Source organism: Nyctibius grandis, chromosome 9, assembly GCF_013368605.1.
Source record: "Nyctibius grandis isolate bNycGra1 chromosome 9, bNycGra1.pri, whole genome shotgun sequence".
NCBI classification, from domain to species: Eukaryota; Metazoa; Chordata; class Aves; order Nyctibiiformes; family Nyctibiidae; genus Nyctibius; species Nyctibius grandis.
The window spans coordinates 41366578-41386258 of NC_090666.1; the positions used below are offsets into that span (position 1 = coordinate 41366578).

The 19681-nt window shown below is 40.6% G+C and overlaps 1 protein-coding gene across 9 annotated transcripts in view; it reads left to right on the plus strand.

The window, feature by feature from the left end:
* The window catches only part of MBD5 (methyl-CpG binding domain protein 5), a 146845-nt gene extending 127164 nt beyond the window's left edge, over positions 1-19681 (plus strand). For 7 of the 9 annotated variants that reach the window (XM_068408298.1, XM_068408306.1, XM_068408299.1 and 4 more), the window contains 5 exons: positions 396-616; positions 2346-3554; positions 9411-9523; positions 14890-14965; positions 17036-19681. In XM_068408298.1, the coding sequence (XP_068264399.1) occupies positions 396-616; positions 2346-3554; positions 9411-9523; positions 14890-14965; positions 17036-17107 (1691 nt within the window). In that variant the 3' untranslated portion in view covers positions 17108-19681. The remainder of the gene's footprint in view (positions 1-395; positions 617-2345; positions 3555-9410; positions 9524-14889; positions 14966-17035) is intronic. The other 2 variants (XM_068408305.1, XM_068408307.1) reach the window with 1 other exon arrangement.

Consider the following 19681-nt stretch of genomic DNA (forward strand, 5'->3'; position numbering starts at 1 on the left):
TGTTGGGTTTTATAAATTATTTTCTCTCTCTCTCTCCTCATCCTTCGCCTCCCCACCCCAGTACTGGTTGGAGGAGTCACTCTTTGGAAACTAAGATTCCAAGACACCGACTATGATAGCAGCTCCTTCTGCCACACGTGGCTGTGTACCGTTCCCAAGGCAAAGACAGAATTCACGTCAGGATCCTTTAGAAAGAGTCTGGATAGACGTGACATGCAAAAGAAATAAAGAGTAGGAGACACATGCCTTGAGGATCAGTCCGTAGAAGATTGAAGGGGGAGAGCGTTGTTTTACAGAGGCATTTGCTTGGCAGTCAGTTAAAATGTGAGTCAAGGGAATTCCTCCTGCCTGTTGAGAACCCGACTGACTTACGTTTCCCTGTGTTTGGATTACAGGTGACATGTCATCTATAAACACTACTTTGAATAACCATCAGCTGAGTCATCTCCAGTCGCTATTAAACAACAATCAGATGTTTCCTTCAAATCAGCAGCAGCAGCAGCAGCAGCACCTTCTCCAGGGGTACCAGAACATGCAGGGCTTTCAAGGCCAGCCCCCCCTGCCTGGCCCAGCTAACAACCCAAACCCCATGGCGTGTCTGTTCCAAAATTTCCAGGTAGAAAGCAAAATCAAATCAATATTCAAACAAATGTGCAGCTCTCAGTAGGTAAAATTATATCCTCCATAGTCTGATTTTTTTTTTTTTGCTGAGTGATTAAGCCAATATGACATATAGAATTGCTTGCCTCTCTCAGGAGTTTTTGGATTTTGCAAATCAGTAACATTTGTTACTGAAATTTTATACCTTCTGCCTTAGAAGCTGGGTATGGGTTCTTTGGAAAAAGTTATGCTGCATGCATTGGAAAAAAATACGCGACGTATGTTCTGACAATTACTATACATTTTTAGCAAAAGTGTTTTCCATTCCACAGAACTGATCATAAATTCCCATTTAGACCACTCTGATGCTTCAGTGGTGAGAAATAAATATTGATACCACTTTACAGTCATTAGAAACTTAATAATTTATTATAGGTGACCATATGTACCAGTCCTATTCCCACTGGAATTGAATGGAAGAGCTGGCTGTGATGTGGATTGTATAGACCGAAGAAAACAGGCAGTAGAATGAATATACAATAACAAAAACAGTTACAATATGTATTTATTATTATTCAGTATGACCGTGGTTGCTGCAGAACTCAAGACGTGAAGACGGAAGCGTGCAGATAGTGCCAGAAAGTGCTTTTACCCTTTAAGAAGGAAAAAGAAGACGTGTCATGTTCTCAGCGTAGATGTTTTGCTGCTATTGCAAAATCACAGTCCTCTGCCTGTTACCTCTCTTTGGGTTTGTATGAATTTTGGAATCATAGAATGGTTTGGGTTGGAAGGGACCTTAAAGATCATCTAGTAGGTCCCTTCCAACCCAAACCATTCTGTGATTCTAAAATTCATACAAAACCAAAACTTTATCTCAATATTTTTTGCTTCAGATTCTCAGTTATATAAATAGTAATGGGAAGTATTTAAGGGAGCTTTTGGAAATATTTTACCCTTTTTTTTTTTTTACAGTTTTTTGTTATACACTATTATTGACGTGGTCTTCACTGCCTCCCTATGTGACAAGAAATATAAAAAGCACAGTTACTTTAACCTGAAGGTTACAGTTTACTGTGGCAGTGCCTGACGTTACAGCTGCAATGCCAAGGGATGCAGGCATGGTTTATGAGGGGCTGAAGGAAAAAGTGATCCCACGAGAAAAGCACATAACCAAAGGGAAAAAATAGAAATGTTGGCCAGTTCCGGAAGGGTGGTGATGGCCCTACATGGCAGAAATGGAATGAGGGGCATGCAGGGAGCCCAGAACGTTTGGTAGGGAGGAAAGAGGCAAATTTAGGGTCTGGGAAGGAGTGAAGGAGAATAGTTGAGAACAGAAATATTGACCTTGGTGGAGTTGCTTAGGACTTGAGAGAAAAAAGGAGGGTGCTGTACTTCAATCAGAAGAAATCCCTGAAAAGACTCTGAAAGAGATGGTGATGTAGGCGCAGCAGTGCATGGTGGGTGGTATCCCTTCAGGCAAGGCGTCTGTTTTGATCCACGAGGCAAAGTCTAAGAGCCAGTGGTTTTGTTTTCCTCTAAATTGTGCTTTTTTTGTTTTCTCTCTAGCTTGTTGAGCATTAAACTTCGTAACTGATGTATAACCGAAATAAAATTATGTACTGTAACAAATAGTCACCCTGACCACCATCCTGATTTTTTTTTTATTAAAATGAAACAGAATTTGTCTGTTGAAATGGCACTGTAGGCAGAAGAGCAATTTCCATCTTTTTCTCTGCTTTTTCCAGGTGCGAATGCAGGAGGATGCTGCTGTCCTGAACAAAAGAATGATCACTCAAATGGGAATGGCACCGGTTCCTGAGAGCTCCAGCACTATGCTTCCTCCTTTCCAAGAAACATCTTGTGATTTGCAGCAAAGAACTGAACCATCTCTGGGACAACAGGCAAAGGATAACCTCAACGTCGCTGCTCAGGGTGATACATCGGTGGACGCTATCTACAAAGCAGTTGTAGATGCTGCAAGCAAAGGAATGCAAGTAGTAATCACCACTGCCGTTAGCAGTACAACACAGATGAGTCCCATTCCAGCTTTGAGTGCCATGAGTGCCTTCACAGCCTCAATTGGTGACCCGTTAAATCTTTCTAGTGCTGTCAGTGCAGTAATCCATGGAAGAAACATTGCCGTTTCTGACCATGAAGGTAGGGTGAGGAACACTAGAGGAACACGAATACTGAAGAATTCAGAGCACGGTAAAAATTCAAGTGAAGGGGATGGGTATGAATATTACAAATCAACGAGTTGTAACACACCCAAAAAACAGTGGGAAGGGGAGCAAAGTCCTGTCAGTGAGATAAATAGATGGAAGTGTGATGAGTTTCTAGACCACTCTACCCATATCCATAGTAGTCCTTGTCACGAAAGGCCCAATAACATCTCCACACTGCCATTGTTACAAGGCGAGCAGCATCAGATACTGTTATCACAGCGAAACTGTCAAAGTGATAAAATGTTGGAGGAGAATTTCAGGTATAACAATTACAAAAGAACTATGATGAGTTTTAAGGAAAGACTGGAGAACACTGTGGAACGATGTGCACACATAAACGGAAACAGGCCTCAGCAGAACCGAGGGTTTGGGGAGTTGCTGAACACTTCTAAACAAGACCTGGTTCTGGAAGAGCAATCTCCAAGCTCTTCGAATAGCTTGGAAAGCTCGTTAGTTAAAGACTATATCCATTACAATGGAGATTTTAATGCCAAAAGCATTAACGGGTGTGTGCCTAGCCCTTCGGATGCTAAAAGCATCAGTAGTGAAGATGACCTAAGGAACCCAGACTCCCCATCTTCCAATGAGCTCATACATTACAGGCCGAGGACGTTTAACGTTGGCGACTTGGTCTGGGGCCAAATCAAAGGACTGACTTCATGGCCTGGAAAACTAGTCAGAGAAGAAGAAGTTCACAATTCATGTCAACAAAACGCTGAGGAGGGGAAGGTATATTTTTATATATATGCACATATCTATCTCTCTATATACACGTGTACCTGTGCCCATACAAATGTTTATCAAAACTATCTCGGTCCATTCTTCATTTTTTTTCTTTGTCTCTAATTTTAGTAGTACAAATTGCTTTTTTTCATAACTATACCTTGCAGAACTGAATTTTTCCCATAGTTATCCAAGGAGAAACTTCTACCAGTGCCATGAAACATTATATTTTGTCCTGATTATGCTTTACTAATTTCAGTGCAAAAGACTTGATACACAAAAATGTTGTTAACAAAAAATTGTTTAAGTTACATTGTGTATTTAGTTGAGCTTCTGGCTGTGTCCAAAGGAACTAATATGGAGATATCTAAAAGTGTTGAAAGCTGCAAAAAGGAAAACTGATCTAATCTGATTGAGGAGTGTGTAATAAGTCAAAGCTTGCTGATTGACATGTGCACTCTTTAAGAGGCAATACATGAGCATTTTCACCTTGAAAGGAGGTTTTGACCATCTTTTAAGAGTGAGAAAAGTAGTCCAATTTGCTCTTTCATACAGAAATCCTTTTTTTATTTTGACAAATCATATGCTTGTTGGGGAATATACAGAAAATACAGTTATCAAGGCATTATTGGTTATTTTATTATGATAAATATTTCAAATTCTGGTCTGCACTACCTGTATAACAGTATATTTTTGTAGTTCTTATGAAATATTTTGCATTTTCCATATATAAATATTTTTAAATGACATCTTATAAAATGCAAATTTTAAAAATATGGAAGCAGAAAGGAAAGGTCTGGTGAAATAACATTTTATCTCTGACACAAAGTCAAACCACTTAAAAATTAATGTCTTTTTCACCATGTACCTGCCTGGTACATTGCACGACAACAGTCGTAAGAACGTAAGAATGGTGATAGTGGGTTGGACCAAAGTATTCCCCAAAATTTGGCCAACAGCAGATGTCCAGAGGAGAGAGAGAGTACCAGAGCATGTTGAGGAGTGCTTCTTCACCAACAGCCTCTGACCCTCACTAGTGCATAGCTCAGGAACTTCTCGAGCTGGAACTGGTGTATCTATAGTGTAACCACTGCTGGTCTTACTACGACTCATAATCGTGGAGTTATCTGAGGTCGGTGGGCAAATGTAATTTCCCCAAACAGTCCAACAGGTCTTTGGTGAGTTGGTGCTATAAGTAACTGGGGTGATGTTTGGCCAGGATGGTTTCAACCTCAGTTCAAGAGAACTTTAGTCTCTCGTTACAGGTGGCTTCTCTGTTGACCTCCTTAGCCACCAAGCTTTCAAAGAGCTCCCGTCGGAGTACGCTGAACAAAAGTATTTATAGAGAAATCAATGTGCTTTAGTAACAATATTTGAATGTTTAAGAGCTTGTTCCTTATAAAGGTTAGATCCCCAAGTTACAAGTCAGTTTATAAAGTATAGGCAAATGAGAGAGACCACAAGCTATAAAAGATTAAACAAAACTGGAGAAGTGAGGAGGTTTACAGTATCACTGTCCTATATGAATTACAAATACAGTTCTTACACCGCACATACGTTCCGAGTATACATTTATGTACTAACCTCACAAAATTTTGTATTCATATCTATACAACTGGTTTGATACATTTTAAGAGCTTCTTTTTTATAACTTTTGTAAAGAGGTGGAATTTTTTTCATTTGCATTCCTTAGCAATTCTATAAGTTTACTTCTCAATTTGTGGGTACCAGAATGTATCGTTGCTTTTGTGCAAACCCGCCTTCTTTAATTTCATGTCTCTCACGTACATTATATAAGCGTTGTGTAACATTATATTCAGTGGCACAGATCTTATTGTATAGTAAAGCACAAGCAACAAGGAAGCAGCCTGGAAATGCATACGTTGCTGCTCGTGCAGTACTGCCAAGGGGATTGTGGAGGCAGCAAGAGACTGTTTCAAGTTCTCCATCAGGAATTCCCACGTGATGCATCACCTCGCACATCAGAAGGCCTTTAATTTAATAATAATAATTTTAAATTTAAAAAAAAAAAGAAGCATGTCTAATTTTCTCCGACAAGAAGTACAGAGGGAATGACCATTCCAAAGGTCAGGAGTTGAGGTTGAAAGGTGGGATATGGGGGATATGAAAGACGTGAAAATGTGCGTGTGCTCTGTAGGAATTGTGTTTCTAGTTGAACTCCCATGCGCAGTGGCAATCTGTACGCAGGTTCAGACACTCCTACAACATGTTGTACAGCTACATTCTTCAGATGTTTGGGCAACCTGGTCTGAAGAAAAGGAAAAAAAAAAAACAAACCACACCCCAAATGAAAAAAAATAACCTTGAAAACCAAAAAGAAATAACCTTGAAAATCAAATGGGCTTCAGAAATTCTGTGCTTCAGAAAATCCTGAAAGGTTAAACTTCATGGAGGGAGTCGGCAGCAGCAGTTCTGAAAATTGTATTTTCTGCAGAGCTTTCTTAAAACGTCTTTTAAAGTATTTGTATAATCAAATGTTAACCTCCCCTATTGTAACATTAATTTTGCTATCCTGTTGGGATTTCACGGTACTTTGTATATTCTCTGTTCCTTATATCACACATAATTTGATTTTTGTTTCCGTTGAAAAGACTTTGGGTATTAAATGTAATAACGCTTCTGTTTGAAGAGCAGCTAGAATGGTGTTGCCCTAATGGGAGAAGGGAGGAATATTGCACCTTTGTTTCCTAATGACACTCACTCTTGGGCTGTTGGAAAATTAAAGAGGAACCCAAGGGAAGCGCAGCAGTAGCAGCAAAATTTCTGAAAGGAAAGCAGCGAGCCTGGAGCTACACGCATCCTAGAACGGAGGATGTGTATTTTGTTAAGTAATTAATTTGATTATTATCCACATCAAATCACCTAAACAGGAACCAGGTGTTGAGAGCAACGATGTGAAAGTCAAAGGGTTTGTGTGAGCAGCGGTTGCCTCTTAGTGCATTTCATAGCGATTCTCACGGGGCGAGTATCGTTCTCACTAGGACTTTCCATCAGTTAAACTGGGTTTTTTAACTGAACTTTTATAGTTCTACAGATAATACTAAGTGTGATTTATTAGTGTCCTGAAAATCCCATTTGTATGTATTATTTAGTGTCGTAATGGCTTATTGTAAATGAAGGCATATGATGTTATTAATTCCAATATATCTGTTGTAGTTGCTCCCAGCACCGTGTTACGTTAGCAGTTTGATAACCACTTCTTCAAAAGGGTTTTTTACTTTTCCACCATCGCAGAATTCCAATAATGAAGATATTGATTCCTTTTTGTTATTCAACATTAACTCCCTTGTTACCCAAACATGATATTAGATCTTCATAAAAATATATACCATTGAGCTTTCCTGTATACCAACAGCAGAGACACAACCCTTGGCAGAGGTTGGTCCTTACATGCACATACATATGGATATGGATAACGTACAATTCAGCACTCAACTCTGACACACAGCAAAGTTTCCAAGGTGATGGATGAGGATTCTTAGTTATTGCCCTTTAATTCTGTTCAGTTTGAAAAATACAGAATCACAGAATCAATGAGGTTGGAAGAGCCCTCTGGGATCATCGAGTCCAACCATTGCCCTGACACCACCATGGCAACTAGACCACGGCACTAAGTGCCATGTCCAGGCTTTTCTTAAACCCCTCCAGAGATGGTGGCTCCACCACCTCCCTGGGCAGACCTTACAAGTTTCTTCTTCAGCTGTTTTTCAATCACTCTATAAAATGAAGGCTGGAGCTATAGTGTATTGCAGCCAGCGTAACATTGCCTCCGATAATCCCCTTTTCACATGGGAGATGTAACATATAAGCTTCTGGAGCCGGTTTGCTCATGCCGTGACTGTTATGTGCCTTTTTTTCTCATGTTTATCCTTAGAAAAGCTCCACAGGTTTGAAATAGAGAGTATTTCTTAGTATGCATTTGGATTTTTCCAAAGTCTGATTAGGAGAAGAATTATTTGAAGTATTTGTGGTCTTACATTAAAAGTAAGCGCAGTTTTAAGGGAGGAGCGCTACAGTCTGGCCATCCATCTACTCCCAGGCAACTAGCGATAGGACGAGAGGACACAGCCTCAAGCTTCGCCAGGGGAGGGTCAGGTTGGACATTAGGAAGCATTTCTTCTCAGCAAGGGTCATTAGCCATTGGAAGGGGCTGCCCAGGGAGGTGGTGGAGTCACCATCTCTGGAGGGGTTTAAGAAAAGCCTGGCCATGGCACTTAGTGCCCTGGTCTAGTTGCCATGGTGGTGTCAGGGCAATGGTTGGACTCGATGATCCCAGAGGGCTCTTCCAACCTGAGTGATTCTGTGAATCTGTGGCATAATTGAATCTACTTCATCAAAACAGAAATCTGGGCTCCCCACATGCAGATTTCACCCATAATGACTCTTGTTTCCTAAGTTCCTGAAACGGGAACTTTCCCCAATTTCATTGCCAGATGCGTAAGTTCAAGACACGTGAAATTTGGTCAAAACATTTATTATAGAGGGCCGTATTTCTGGAGATTTTGGCAACTTGCTCCCTCATTAACTTCACGTTGTCACGTCTAAAATTCAGTTTCATTGTGAATATAAATTATTTAGTAATTGAAAGGCTGGGTTTAGAGGGAATTTGCATTTAAATTTCTTTTTGGGGATTGTATATAGGCATGGTTAATAAATTTGTGTTTATAGAATTAATTTTCCTTGTGTCAGAATACAAGCTGTACTTTTTAATGAAACAAATGCTGTATAAGGTTCTTATTAAGTTATGCAAAGATCAAAAAATAAGTCAAGCAAAATGTAACAATAGTGACAAAGAAAAAGGAATTTATCCATTCACTTTCTTTAAATTGATGCGTTTAAATACCTTTTTTTTTTTATTTACAAGCAAAAATGACTGAGCCAAATCAAAATAATATGCGGAGTTAAGTGGATTAATGTTTTGGGAATGCAAATGACAAAATCATACAGATGATATAATTAATTTTCTTCCATGTTTGTATTGTTTAACCGGGTACTGACTGGTACCTATGCAGTGATGCCAGTGATTATTTGCAGTGGTTTATGTACAGATTGCTTAAAAAATGATAATTCTGGTTGATTTCAAGAGAACTTTAATTTCCAGTCGACGTACTTTCAATGCCAGCCCTGTTGAGCACGTGCTCAAATTCACACCTGACTCAGGAGATCGCTGAGTAGGTGCTTAAGTAAAAAAATATAAAAATACTTTTCTCAGGACCAATAAATTAAATTATCTGGCTAAAGCGAGCTCTAGTTAAGACTCACAGGTCCATAATGTATAATTAAAGCTCATCACCCTGCCTGCCCCCTTTTAAGCCTTTTCACGTAAGCACGTGCCGTGGCTCTTCTGATCGAGGATGAATTGGGCCGTGCCAGCAGCGGCAGCGTTGAACTGGGGCCTTAAATACTTCATCCAGAAATCTGAGGTGATGTGAAACGCTTCTGCGTTGATGGCATCTGTAAAAATTGTATCGTGTGTACCAGGCAACTCTGTGTTGTAATGCATTCCAGGTGGTCTCAAGGGTGTAAACTCATTTGTAAGATGCGAGTACAGGATATGAGACTTCAACAGCAGCGTTCGGATTAGTAATATAAAGTCAAACAAGGTTTTAAAAATATTTTCTTTCCTAGTTTTGTTTTCCTAAGTGCTGTATTTGTATTTCTATTGCTAGTGGTGTGGACATCTAGAGAAATTATAATATATGCATATATATATGAGGGGGTGTATGTAGACAGACATTAATTAACACGGGGCAGGTTAGTGCCTCGTGGATGCAGTGACAATTAGGCTCCGTAATAATGCATGTCTAGCAGTACAGTAAAAGCGATGTTTAATGATTGCAGGTCTGGGTAATGTGGTTTGGTGTTCATACCTTCACTCAGGTGGAGCCGGAGAAGTTGAAGACACTAACAGAAGGTCTAGAAGCTTACAACCGAGCCAGAAAAAGGAACAGAAAGTAAGTAAAAGCTCGTTTATGTACTAGTGAAATGGAATCACTAAATTCTTTTCCTTCCCAAGACTCTCATTTTGGGGAGCTTAGCAGATTGGCCAAACTGAAGAGTTAATTTTCTGAATTCCTTGTGTTGGTTATGATAATCATAATCTGTGATAGCTGCATTTTTATTGCATCTTCTGATATTTACAGTAGCCTTTGTGAAATGTCAGCCCGCTTGTTTGAGCTTTCACGTGTAGGATTTCTAATTTACAGCAAAAAAAAAAGTTATTACATCAAAACTATTCTGACCAAATACACGCTTTAACAAGATCTGCCCTTCATACCTCTTCGCTCTCCCTCTGGCAGCTCCTGCTGCAGGCAGAGCACAGGTTTATTCAGATAAATTCAATTTATTTCCCATTGCTGAGAAGCATTTCAGGATTTGTCAAGTCTGGCTGTATTTAACCAGACAAGGGGCTCAGTGCAAAGCTTTGTGTCAGACAGGTCGGAACTATTTGGTTTTTTTCTCCCTTTTAGCTTATATTTACAAATACACAAGGATAGAAAGACAGTGAAACAGTAAGTATTAGGACACAAAGCATCAGCGTAGACAAAAAGAGGAAAATAGTTGACTTTAGGAGAAAAAAGTCTGGACAGCTATAAAAGGATAAAAGAGTAGGAATTGTTCTGTGATTGGATTTGTTCTGGGATGCTGTTGCTTATTTACTGTTGCAGTGAAAATCCATTCCTTTGCATCTGTGTCAGAATTTAAAGCCTTGTCTTTAGCTCAATAAACATAGGCTTAAAGGAATTAAATAATTATTTGGCTTCAGCTCCTTTTAAGGTGTAGGCTGTGCTTCTATTCCTACATCACACGGCGCTTAAGAGAAATATTTTTTATGCCAATGAGACAATGTTGGTGGTTGTTTTTTCGAGATCATCCTCAAAATATCTCACTGGACTGGGAATGTAGAGGGGCTTTTGGCAACTCCCCAGTTATTTGCTCGTGTCCCTGAAGCAAAATACGTGACTCGAGGAAGGTGACCCCAGGAGCACATGTAAAGAGGTGTTATGGTTGAAGCAAGCAGTACAATTTAAGAACAACTCCCACCTTCTGATTTGCACGTGTGTATTTAGCAGACTGCAGGGATTGTCTGACGTGCCCCTGAGTCCAGTGGCCTTTTTTTTGTGGCGTGGCTGGTTCTGGCAACAGGAGGCATCAAACACCCCTTTCGTAGGGTTGCTTTACAGCCCTGACAGGTTTTTTCTCTCCGTATTTCTACTTATTTCATAGTTCAAATCTTTTGGTATTTCTTCATGGACCCTTCCTCTTTTTCCTGGGTACTGTTGTAAATTTATCTGAGAAAGTTATTAATCTCCTTAGGGTCTTCTTTCTGGTGTAGGTCTGTAGTATCTTGTTACACACAGGTCCAGATTTTTTAAAACATGTAGCATTAGATATAATTGCTACACATAGAATACTCCTATTTCTGTTGCCTACCTGTATAAGTACTCAGTACTTACACATATCATGTCCTGGCATCAAGTTGAACACTTCTGTAGTAAAGAAGACATAGGTGAGGAAACCCAGGATAAATTTACGTTGAGAGAGCACGGACCAGCATCACACAGGTCCAGTGTGTTCAGCAGAGCAGGGTTAGCATCCAGGTCCTGAAAATAACATTCAGATACCTTAACTCCATCAATTATTCTTTGTGTTCCTGCAGTTCTTGTCTCAGCCCTAGTATATTTTCCAATTTTTTTCCTTCACTGCAAAGTCTTGACTCAATCTCCAATAATATATATTGATGTTATATATTAAATCTAAAATTATTAAAACTCAATTAAAGATTAAAAATGTCTGCAAAGGTAAAAACTGTATTATAATAGGGATGGAATAGGTTGCAATTCAAGTCACACCTTAAATACAGTATTTGTGAATTGTAAATCTTAATCTAACCTTAAGTATTAGTTTTTAAAATGGGAATGTTTTGTATATTCTTTCTTAGGTTTCTAAAGAAGCCACCAGAAAAAAAGGTCATTGTAGCACATTTGACGGGCATAGTCAGATGTGTTAGCTCTGTTACACAGGACTTTGTAACTTCAACAAGTAGTATGATCTAAAGCATCTTGGGTAGAACTTTCCTAGAAGATGGTGAGGTGCTTTGCTTGGGGTTGTCTCAGAGGCATAGTGGGACTCCTAAACCATCGTATTTATTCAGGGCCTTGTAGGAAGATGAACTCTAGCACAAACCGCTGAGCCGTCCCAGCCTTGCTCAGTTCCATCTCGTCTCAGCTGTTCTGTCCTTTTCCGAGTCATGCCCCTTCTTGCTTCCAGCAGGTCAGGACGTAGCAGCTTCCTCACCTGTCTGGTTGGAGCCTCTAGGAGATCATCTGCTGGAGGCCAGGTCTTCTCTTATCAAACCCTCATCTGATCCAATCTTTGTTCTTCCCAAGCTTCGTAGTTACCTGTGTTCCTCTGTTCACTAGCATTCTCCTGTCCCACTGCATGCAAAGCATCTTCCAAGGGTCATCACCCAGCACTAGAGTCTCCTTCTCCTGTGCTTTCCTGTTCCTCTGTGTGCTGTTTCCCACACCAGGCTTCTCTTCTGTCAGGAATGGGCCATTTACCATCCCTGCCATTACCACCTCTACCATCCATACTAAGTTATTTCAAAATGAAGTTTGAACATGGCTTCTTAGCATTGGGCAGTTAAGTCTCTGACGTTCCTCCTGTTGGACATGTGCCGTGTTCAGAGTTGAACAGCACTCCAGTAAGGGAAGAACTAACGCGTCTCTTCCACCACCTTGCCAACCTCCAGCTCCAATCCGTCTCCTTCCTGACACAGTCTAAGTTTCTCTGTCTTCTCTAGGTGTGAGTCTTGCAGTGGCTTGCCCTGTACCATTAGGGTCAAGGAAGATGGGTGCACTCAGACATCCCTGTTACCTCTGCAAGAGCTGCCCAGAGGCAGCACTTCCAGGTGAAGTCTGGAATATGTCCGTGATGGGAGGGAACGTCAACTCAAAACATGCTCAGACTTCATTTTGGTGATACGATTTGGTGAAATTTTGATGGGCCCTAGTAGGGAGGAGGAGGATTAAAAGAATGCTGCTGACAAAAAGGTTATCCCCCTTCCCAAGGGAAGGAGTTGGAATCCTTCTCCAAAGCTGTTGGCTATGAGAAGTTTTCATAGAATCATAGAATCACAGACTGGTTTGGGTTGGAAGAGACCTTAAAGCTCATCCAGTTCCAACCCCCTGCCACAGGCAGGGACACCTTCCACCAGACCAGGTTGCTCCAAGCCCCATCCAGCCTGGCCTTGAACACTGCCAGGGAGGGGGCAGCCACAGCTTCTCTGGGCGACCTGGGCCAGGGTCTCACCACCCTCACAGGGAAGAATTTCTTCCTGATATCTCATCTCAATCTCCCCTCTTTCTAAGAGATGGTGTGTTGCTTTTTAGTGAGAGGAACAAACTGTGGCTAATCTTTTAAATGTAATTTGACAAAAATTGTGCTGTTTACAGGTTGGTTTGCCTCACTAGAGACCTGATGCGTATGTTTATCTGATGTCAAACGCTCAGGTTTTCATCCGCAGTGTTTTGTCTGCAGTAAATGGATATTTTGGTGATGGGCACTTGTGAAACTTGGATTTGCTCAGGGGCAGATCATCACCATCACAGTAAAATGAATGTAACAGTGTCTAAAGACTAGAATTCAAAGGATCATTTGTATTTTAAATACTTTCAAATGACAATAATTTCGTAGATATGGTAAGAAGGGTGGGTGGCTGATAAAGCATAAGGTGATTAAATAAGTTCACATCACATATAGGTATCTTGACACTTGAAATCTGCTTCTAGATGACGTGCAAGTCAGCAGTATCATCAGTTATTAAGATATCTGCATTATAAATAGAGTCATGTTCCCTTTATAGGAAGTTATGTTGCCACTGAACAATATTCTGTTTGTCATTTACAATTCCTAAGGGTGCCTTCACTTGCCCAAGTTGCATAACTTAAACTTGGTTTTGTGAGCAGTCTGGCTCAAGCAGCTCAGAAACCCAGGTGGACGTGTCAGGCTTTGTATGTGAATATTTATTTCAGTTTATATTATCATTTCTTTGGTTGATTTGAACTACATCAGGATACATAATTTTAAAGTTGCACAAAACTCCTTTACCGCTGTTTTAACTAATTCATTCAAAGCCTTAAACTTGTGCCACTTCAGATGTGGATGAAGTCCTCTTATACTTCACTTTTGTGCAGTCAGGTCAGGAAGGTTTCCAGCTTTTTACATTTCTTGTGCAATTCACGCCCTGGTATCGCTCAGATGATCAATGCAAAATGGTGTTAGGGAATATCTTAATTTGAATAATGAATAGCAGCCCCTCTGATCTCCTGTCTTTGCTCTCCCAGCTGTCCTGATGGGTATGGAAATCATTTTGCTGAACTAGGAGGATGGAATCACTGTACAGCAACGCGTCAAGTGTAGTTCATCTCTGCTACTTCCTTGTCAGACTTCGCAAATGCTTTTAGTTGCTATAAATGTTTAAGTCCCAGGGAAGAATGTCCCAGCTGACGTGACGAGCTTGCTTGCTCTATTAAAAGGGAAGGGTTTTCTTAGGAGGTGTTTCCTTCTGTGAGGGAGGGTCCTAGTGACCTGACCATCCGTGCCAGCCTGGGACGAGGTGTTCTCTTACCTGTCTCTGCCATAATGTTCCCTCATGATACAGACAGCTCTCCTCCTCCTCCTCCTCCCTTCATTTCAGCATCTCCAAAGCAGGGATGAATGGGCCTTCTTACATCTCCAGGATGATCTCTCTCTCATCTCATATTCCACCATTTGTCTTCAAGTTCATTACTCTTCTAAATGTACCTGTTCAGTTGAAGTCATGAATGAACCAGCCTATCTAAATATATATATACACACACCTGCTTTTAAGCACAGATCCTCAACAAGCTGTCAACAAACAATAGTAACTTGTGCTCAAGTACGATTTGCTAGCTGGAAGCTCCTGAGGTGCGAACACGGAGCCGCAGAAGTATGACCTGTCGTGCAGAGCATGGTGTTCAAGTGGGAAACTTCTTTAAAGAAGAAATATACATAAATGTCACTGTAAAATTAGATGTGTGTGGAGCTGCCCAATGACCTGGGGTAACTTTTGGTTTGGAAGAATAAAGTCTTCACCCTACCTTTACCATAGCCCTTGGTGTGCTGTCACTGCAGGGTAAAACTAGCAACATTTTAGAGGATTAATACAACTTAACAACCAGGGAGGCTCTGCAGTTGGTAGAATATGTCTAATGAGTTAATCTGTTCATTATTAATTTTTTAAGTCTTTTTCTGTTACTAGGAATTACTGATGGCATTAATTTTTTCTTCCTAGAAGTGGAAAGCTAAATAACCATTTAGAAGCTGCTATACACGAGGCCATGAGTGAACTAGACAAAATGTCTGGGAATGTAAGTTTCTTTTCACGTTAGCAATAATCTTCTCCTTTTCCTCTGTTTCTGCATGTGTGTCCGTTGAAGACTGGGAGTGTTGGTTTGGGTCACTTTCAAACATAAATTTTGTTTCTATTTTCTTAAATAATGTGGAATTTTCAATATTTCTCCTGCATTAAAAACTGTTTGCAAATGTCTAAAAATGGGAAAAGTTGTAGAGTTTTAGTTGCATTGCAACTAAGAGAGATTCCTGGCCATACTTTTACACGTGCAGCCTGATAATATTTGGGTCGGTTCCAGTCCCACTCATATCCCATGGGTTTTTTCTGAGTGGTGACACAAAATCAGGCTCATTTGTTTTTCAGTTTGAGTAGTGAGATATTGAAAGCACATTTAAAAGCATCATTCTTTTGAATGTAAAACTCTCTGAATAAAGTTTTCCTCGTGTGAAATGAAAGATATTGTCATGAAAGGTAAGTTTTAAAAAAAAAAAAGTATTCCTAATATCAAATCTAACAGTGTTCTTTCTAAAATAATTACACTGTTGTTATGTAAGCCCAGGATCTTTCTCATATAAAATTTGGTTTATATAATGTGCTCATCTTCATATTTAAAACACGGCTGTCATGCCATTGAAGCATACTTAGAAATGCAAAATATATCACAGCACGTGTAACCTCCCATATCTTATTGGTAATTATTTGAATTATTAGTTATAAAACATTTGAATACAGAAAAAAGTCTTTTTCCTGATAGTGCTCAGTACTGAAGATGCTTGTCCATGTGCATATTTAGAAGTAGTAGGAAAACTTCAGGGGAGCTTCTGGAGTACCTAAAAGGAAACGTGTACAGAACTGCAGGCTTAGGTTTCAGAACCACCAAGAAATATTAAATAAGTTATTCAGTAGCTTTTAGTGGCTGCTGTAAGTAATTACAAATCAAATCTCTTGTTTAAGCTTCTGAATTTGAAAAAATGAGATTGAGTTTTGATTGAAAACGACGTGTTTTCCCCTTCTCTCTGGAAGGAAACGGAAAGCAGGATCTGGTTGTGGGTCTGTTACAAATAACGATGGGACATGTGTTTGGCACACACATCTGGGTCGGTTCCACCACCACTTCCGTGGTTGGACTGGACCGTTCTGCTGATAGGTTTTTTTCATTTATAAATCCAGGAATACTAAAAACTGTCTGCTGCGATATAAACCGGCTCAGGGGAAGCTGCTGGGATTGGATTTGCTGATCTGGTTGTTCCGTAATGCAAACAAGCTGATGTACCAGCCCGCATGTCATTACATAGTCTTGATTTATATCTTAATTATCTGGTCACAAAATTTGTGATCAGGGTTTATTTCCCTAGATTATGATTCCTAGAAGCACTCGTAGGGAATCAATGGTTCTCTTTTTAGTGACTTGCATTTTTTTCAGCTACTGCTGCTCAGGCATCAGTTACATTTGAAAGGAAAAGCATATGCAAACACGATAATTAGCTCAAAGCATTACTGGGAAGAGCCAATAAATATGTAGTAAATGTTAGCGGTCTGAAGGAACTCAGGAGGGACACGGGGAAATAATTTAGCACTGTTTTACTCTCAAATTAATGTAGCATTTAGCTCAAAATTGAATATTCTCTTCTAATAATTAGATGAAGACAGAGTTTGCTAAATGTAGCTTGTCCCTTCGCAGTGCCACCACAGACCTGCACCTGACTTCTCTTATTTTTCCCTGTTAGCAATATTTTCTCACCACCTACTTCATTGCTCTTGTCACGATGACGTGTAAAGGTTTGTCTCCGAGAACCTGACACACGTGCAGTTTTGGGGGCAGTTCCCAGTGTGGTTTCACAGTTGCTGTAGCTGGTACCTTTCTCCGGGGTAGCAGAGGTTTGAGAGGCACAGGCTGCGGCATCAACCTTTTTCTCCCCAGTGCCTTCAAGTTCTTGAAGTTCCTTTGAATTTGGGCTCCTATGTAGACATTAAATGATAAGAACCGTTTCATAACAGCACCTCAAGCAATCCTGTCACTCATTTATTACTGGCTGGTTACTTTGACCAATGTTCTTTGCTAACTTCTGAATATACTTATTTTTAGGTCCACCAAATCCCACAGGGAGACAGACAAGTGAAGCCTCCAAAACCCAAGAGGAGGAAGATCTCTAGATAACATTGAATGTCTTTGTTACTGGTCCAGTACTTATCAAAACGAACGTGCACATAAGTCTATATGTAGGTATTGATATAGACGTGGTTATATCAATATTTATATGAAGACAGACAGATACCATCGCAGGGTGCTACGTGGATTAGTGGTACAATATTTTTGTTGATTAGGAGGGGTAGCGGTTGCTGGATAAGCCAATCAGAAATCTTGAAAGGTTGCAGTAACAATGTCAGATGATTACTGAAATTTTTTTCTATAATACTAAAATTGTGATTATAAGGAATAGTCCAAATGTTTCTGAGAAATTTTCATTGTGTATATAGATAATACAGAATTTCATGGTGATATCTGAAATGTAAATATTGTACAATATTGTCATGTACAAGCGTACCTAATGCACACTTTATCTTTTATTGTACAAAAAATAGTGTACAAAATTCTTTGGTTTCTATTGAGTACACATACAAGAGACTACCAGTGTAAAGTGATAAATAAAAATACAGCCTAAATGCTTTTATATGATAATGTAAAAGATGCTGTTTTTGTATTTAACAGCAGAGAGAAGGCATGATTATGTAATACCTTAATTCTGACATACACTTCACGCCACTGAGTGTCCATCGATACTGTCTGTCTGGAATGAACCTTGCCTGGAAGTGCTGTACTCCATCGCAGGTCTCTGTCGGAGGGCGCGACCTTGCAGATTCCTAAACGGGATGTGGGATCACAGCTCTTAATTAATAACTCAAAGGCTGCAACTCTCGGTTGCGTTTTTATTTACTTAGCTTTTAAAGTAGAATGCTGTAGATTTTATTAAAAAGAAAAGAAGTAGATGGACTATTTTAGTCAACCATTTCTGTAGTTAAAGTTTCATAGCCACCTGATAAACTAAACAGTTTCTATCCCCCGTAACGTTGACCCCTCAAAACCCCCTAGATTTATTAGCTTAAATTATCTAACGCCATTAACCATCGTGTTTGCTTTTAAGGGGGCAGAGGCCCCGCTTTAAAAACGCGATCAGGATTGACTCCGGTTTGGTTTTGCAGTAGAACGAAAGGGCGTGCTCCGCAGCGTTCGTAAAAGTAATTCCAGTATCCATCTCGCAGTATTAAAGCAAAAAAAATTAAGGGTGGCTTACAAAACTATTAGCAACAGTAATTTTTATCAGTATTATGTAACATATCAGATTTATTTTATTTAAAAAGAATTATTTATACCATTAACAGATTCTTATATATATTAATGTGGCTGAAATGTGCAGGTTAAATCTATTAACCAAATTATTTATGTTATATTAAGTGAGAAATGTGAAACATATGTAGAAAAAATTAATACACTACAGATTTAAAAGTCTAGAGCTATGAGCCATTATAAAATGAACGAACGGAAGTGTAGCACAACATTCTTTCCATTTGATTTCATTTTTCTTTCTAACACGGATGGTGGCGATGGTGACGGAAGCAATGGCATCCTCTGTCTTCAAGGCTTCCCGAAATAACTCTCCGTTCACCATTCCCGGGGTGGAGTCCGTAACCCCGGGCTCTTCGTCCGGGACCACCACTTACCTCAGATTTCCTTCTCCCCCCACCCCGAATTCCCAAATCTCGCTCTCTAGCCAAGGACCGGCAGTGATCAGCACCCTGGGAAGCTGGCGGTATCGCCGCTCTCCACATCCCCGGGCACTCGGCGCCAGGATCACAACTACTTGCTCCTCTTCCCATCCGCCTTGCCCAAGCCCCACGCTCCTCTCTCTGAAGGACGTGACCGAGAACAGCCGTCCCTGAGGACGACGGGACCCGGCGGCTTTCCCAGCCTCGGCTCTCGCGTGCCAGAGCACGCAGCGCTACCTCCGGGCTCGCCCCTGGGCTCGCTCGTGGCTGGCGAAACGGCTCTCGCTCCTCCTTCCCCCAGCCCGAGGGATGGCGGTAGCTGCGCTGGCTGCAGGGGCCTGGGGCCGGAGCCCTTCCTTCCGCGGGGTAGGTTCATTTGTCTTTTCTGTAACGCCACCGTCCTCCACGCGAGCTCATGTGAAGGGATTGATTTCATTAATTTTTAAAAACAATTTTTTGTTGGTTTTGGGGTGTAGTTTAGCTCACGTTTTCCTGTTCCGAGTCGCTGTGTTGGGTTAACGAGTCGCTGTTGTCCGTTTGCCACGCCAGCCCCGCGGGGTCCGGGTTCATCGCCGGGGGGTGCGTGGGCGAGCGCCTGCCTCCACTGACCTCCTTTCCCCCTCCGCTTTCTGTCCTAGAGCCGAGTTTGTATTGACCGACCCTTCTTTTGGCTTTTGACCTCCTTAGGTTTGTACTCCCTCCCCGATGTGTACTTTACATCCGTAGACCATGTAAAGTATTTTTGTGCACTTGATTTCCTCGGTTAATAATGGCATTGCTGTGGGTGCTAGGAGTAGTTTGTTTCAGTCCATACCGATTTTTTTTTTTTTCTCTTTTAGAGGTTTTTATGGTTTCATGTAAGCAGTTAATGTAAATATTGTGAGCATTACAGGTCATGCAGTGTTGTAACATTTTAAAAAATGTTGCACCGACTTTACGATTAAAAAACTGGTCACTCGTACTTGAA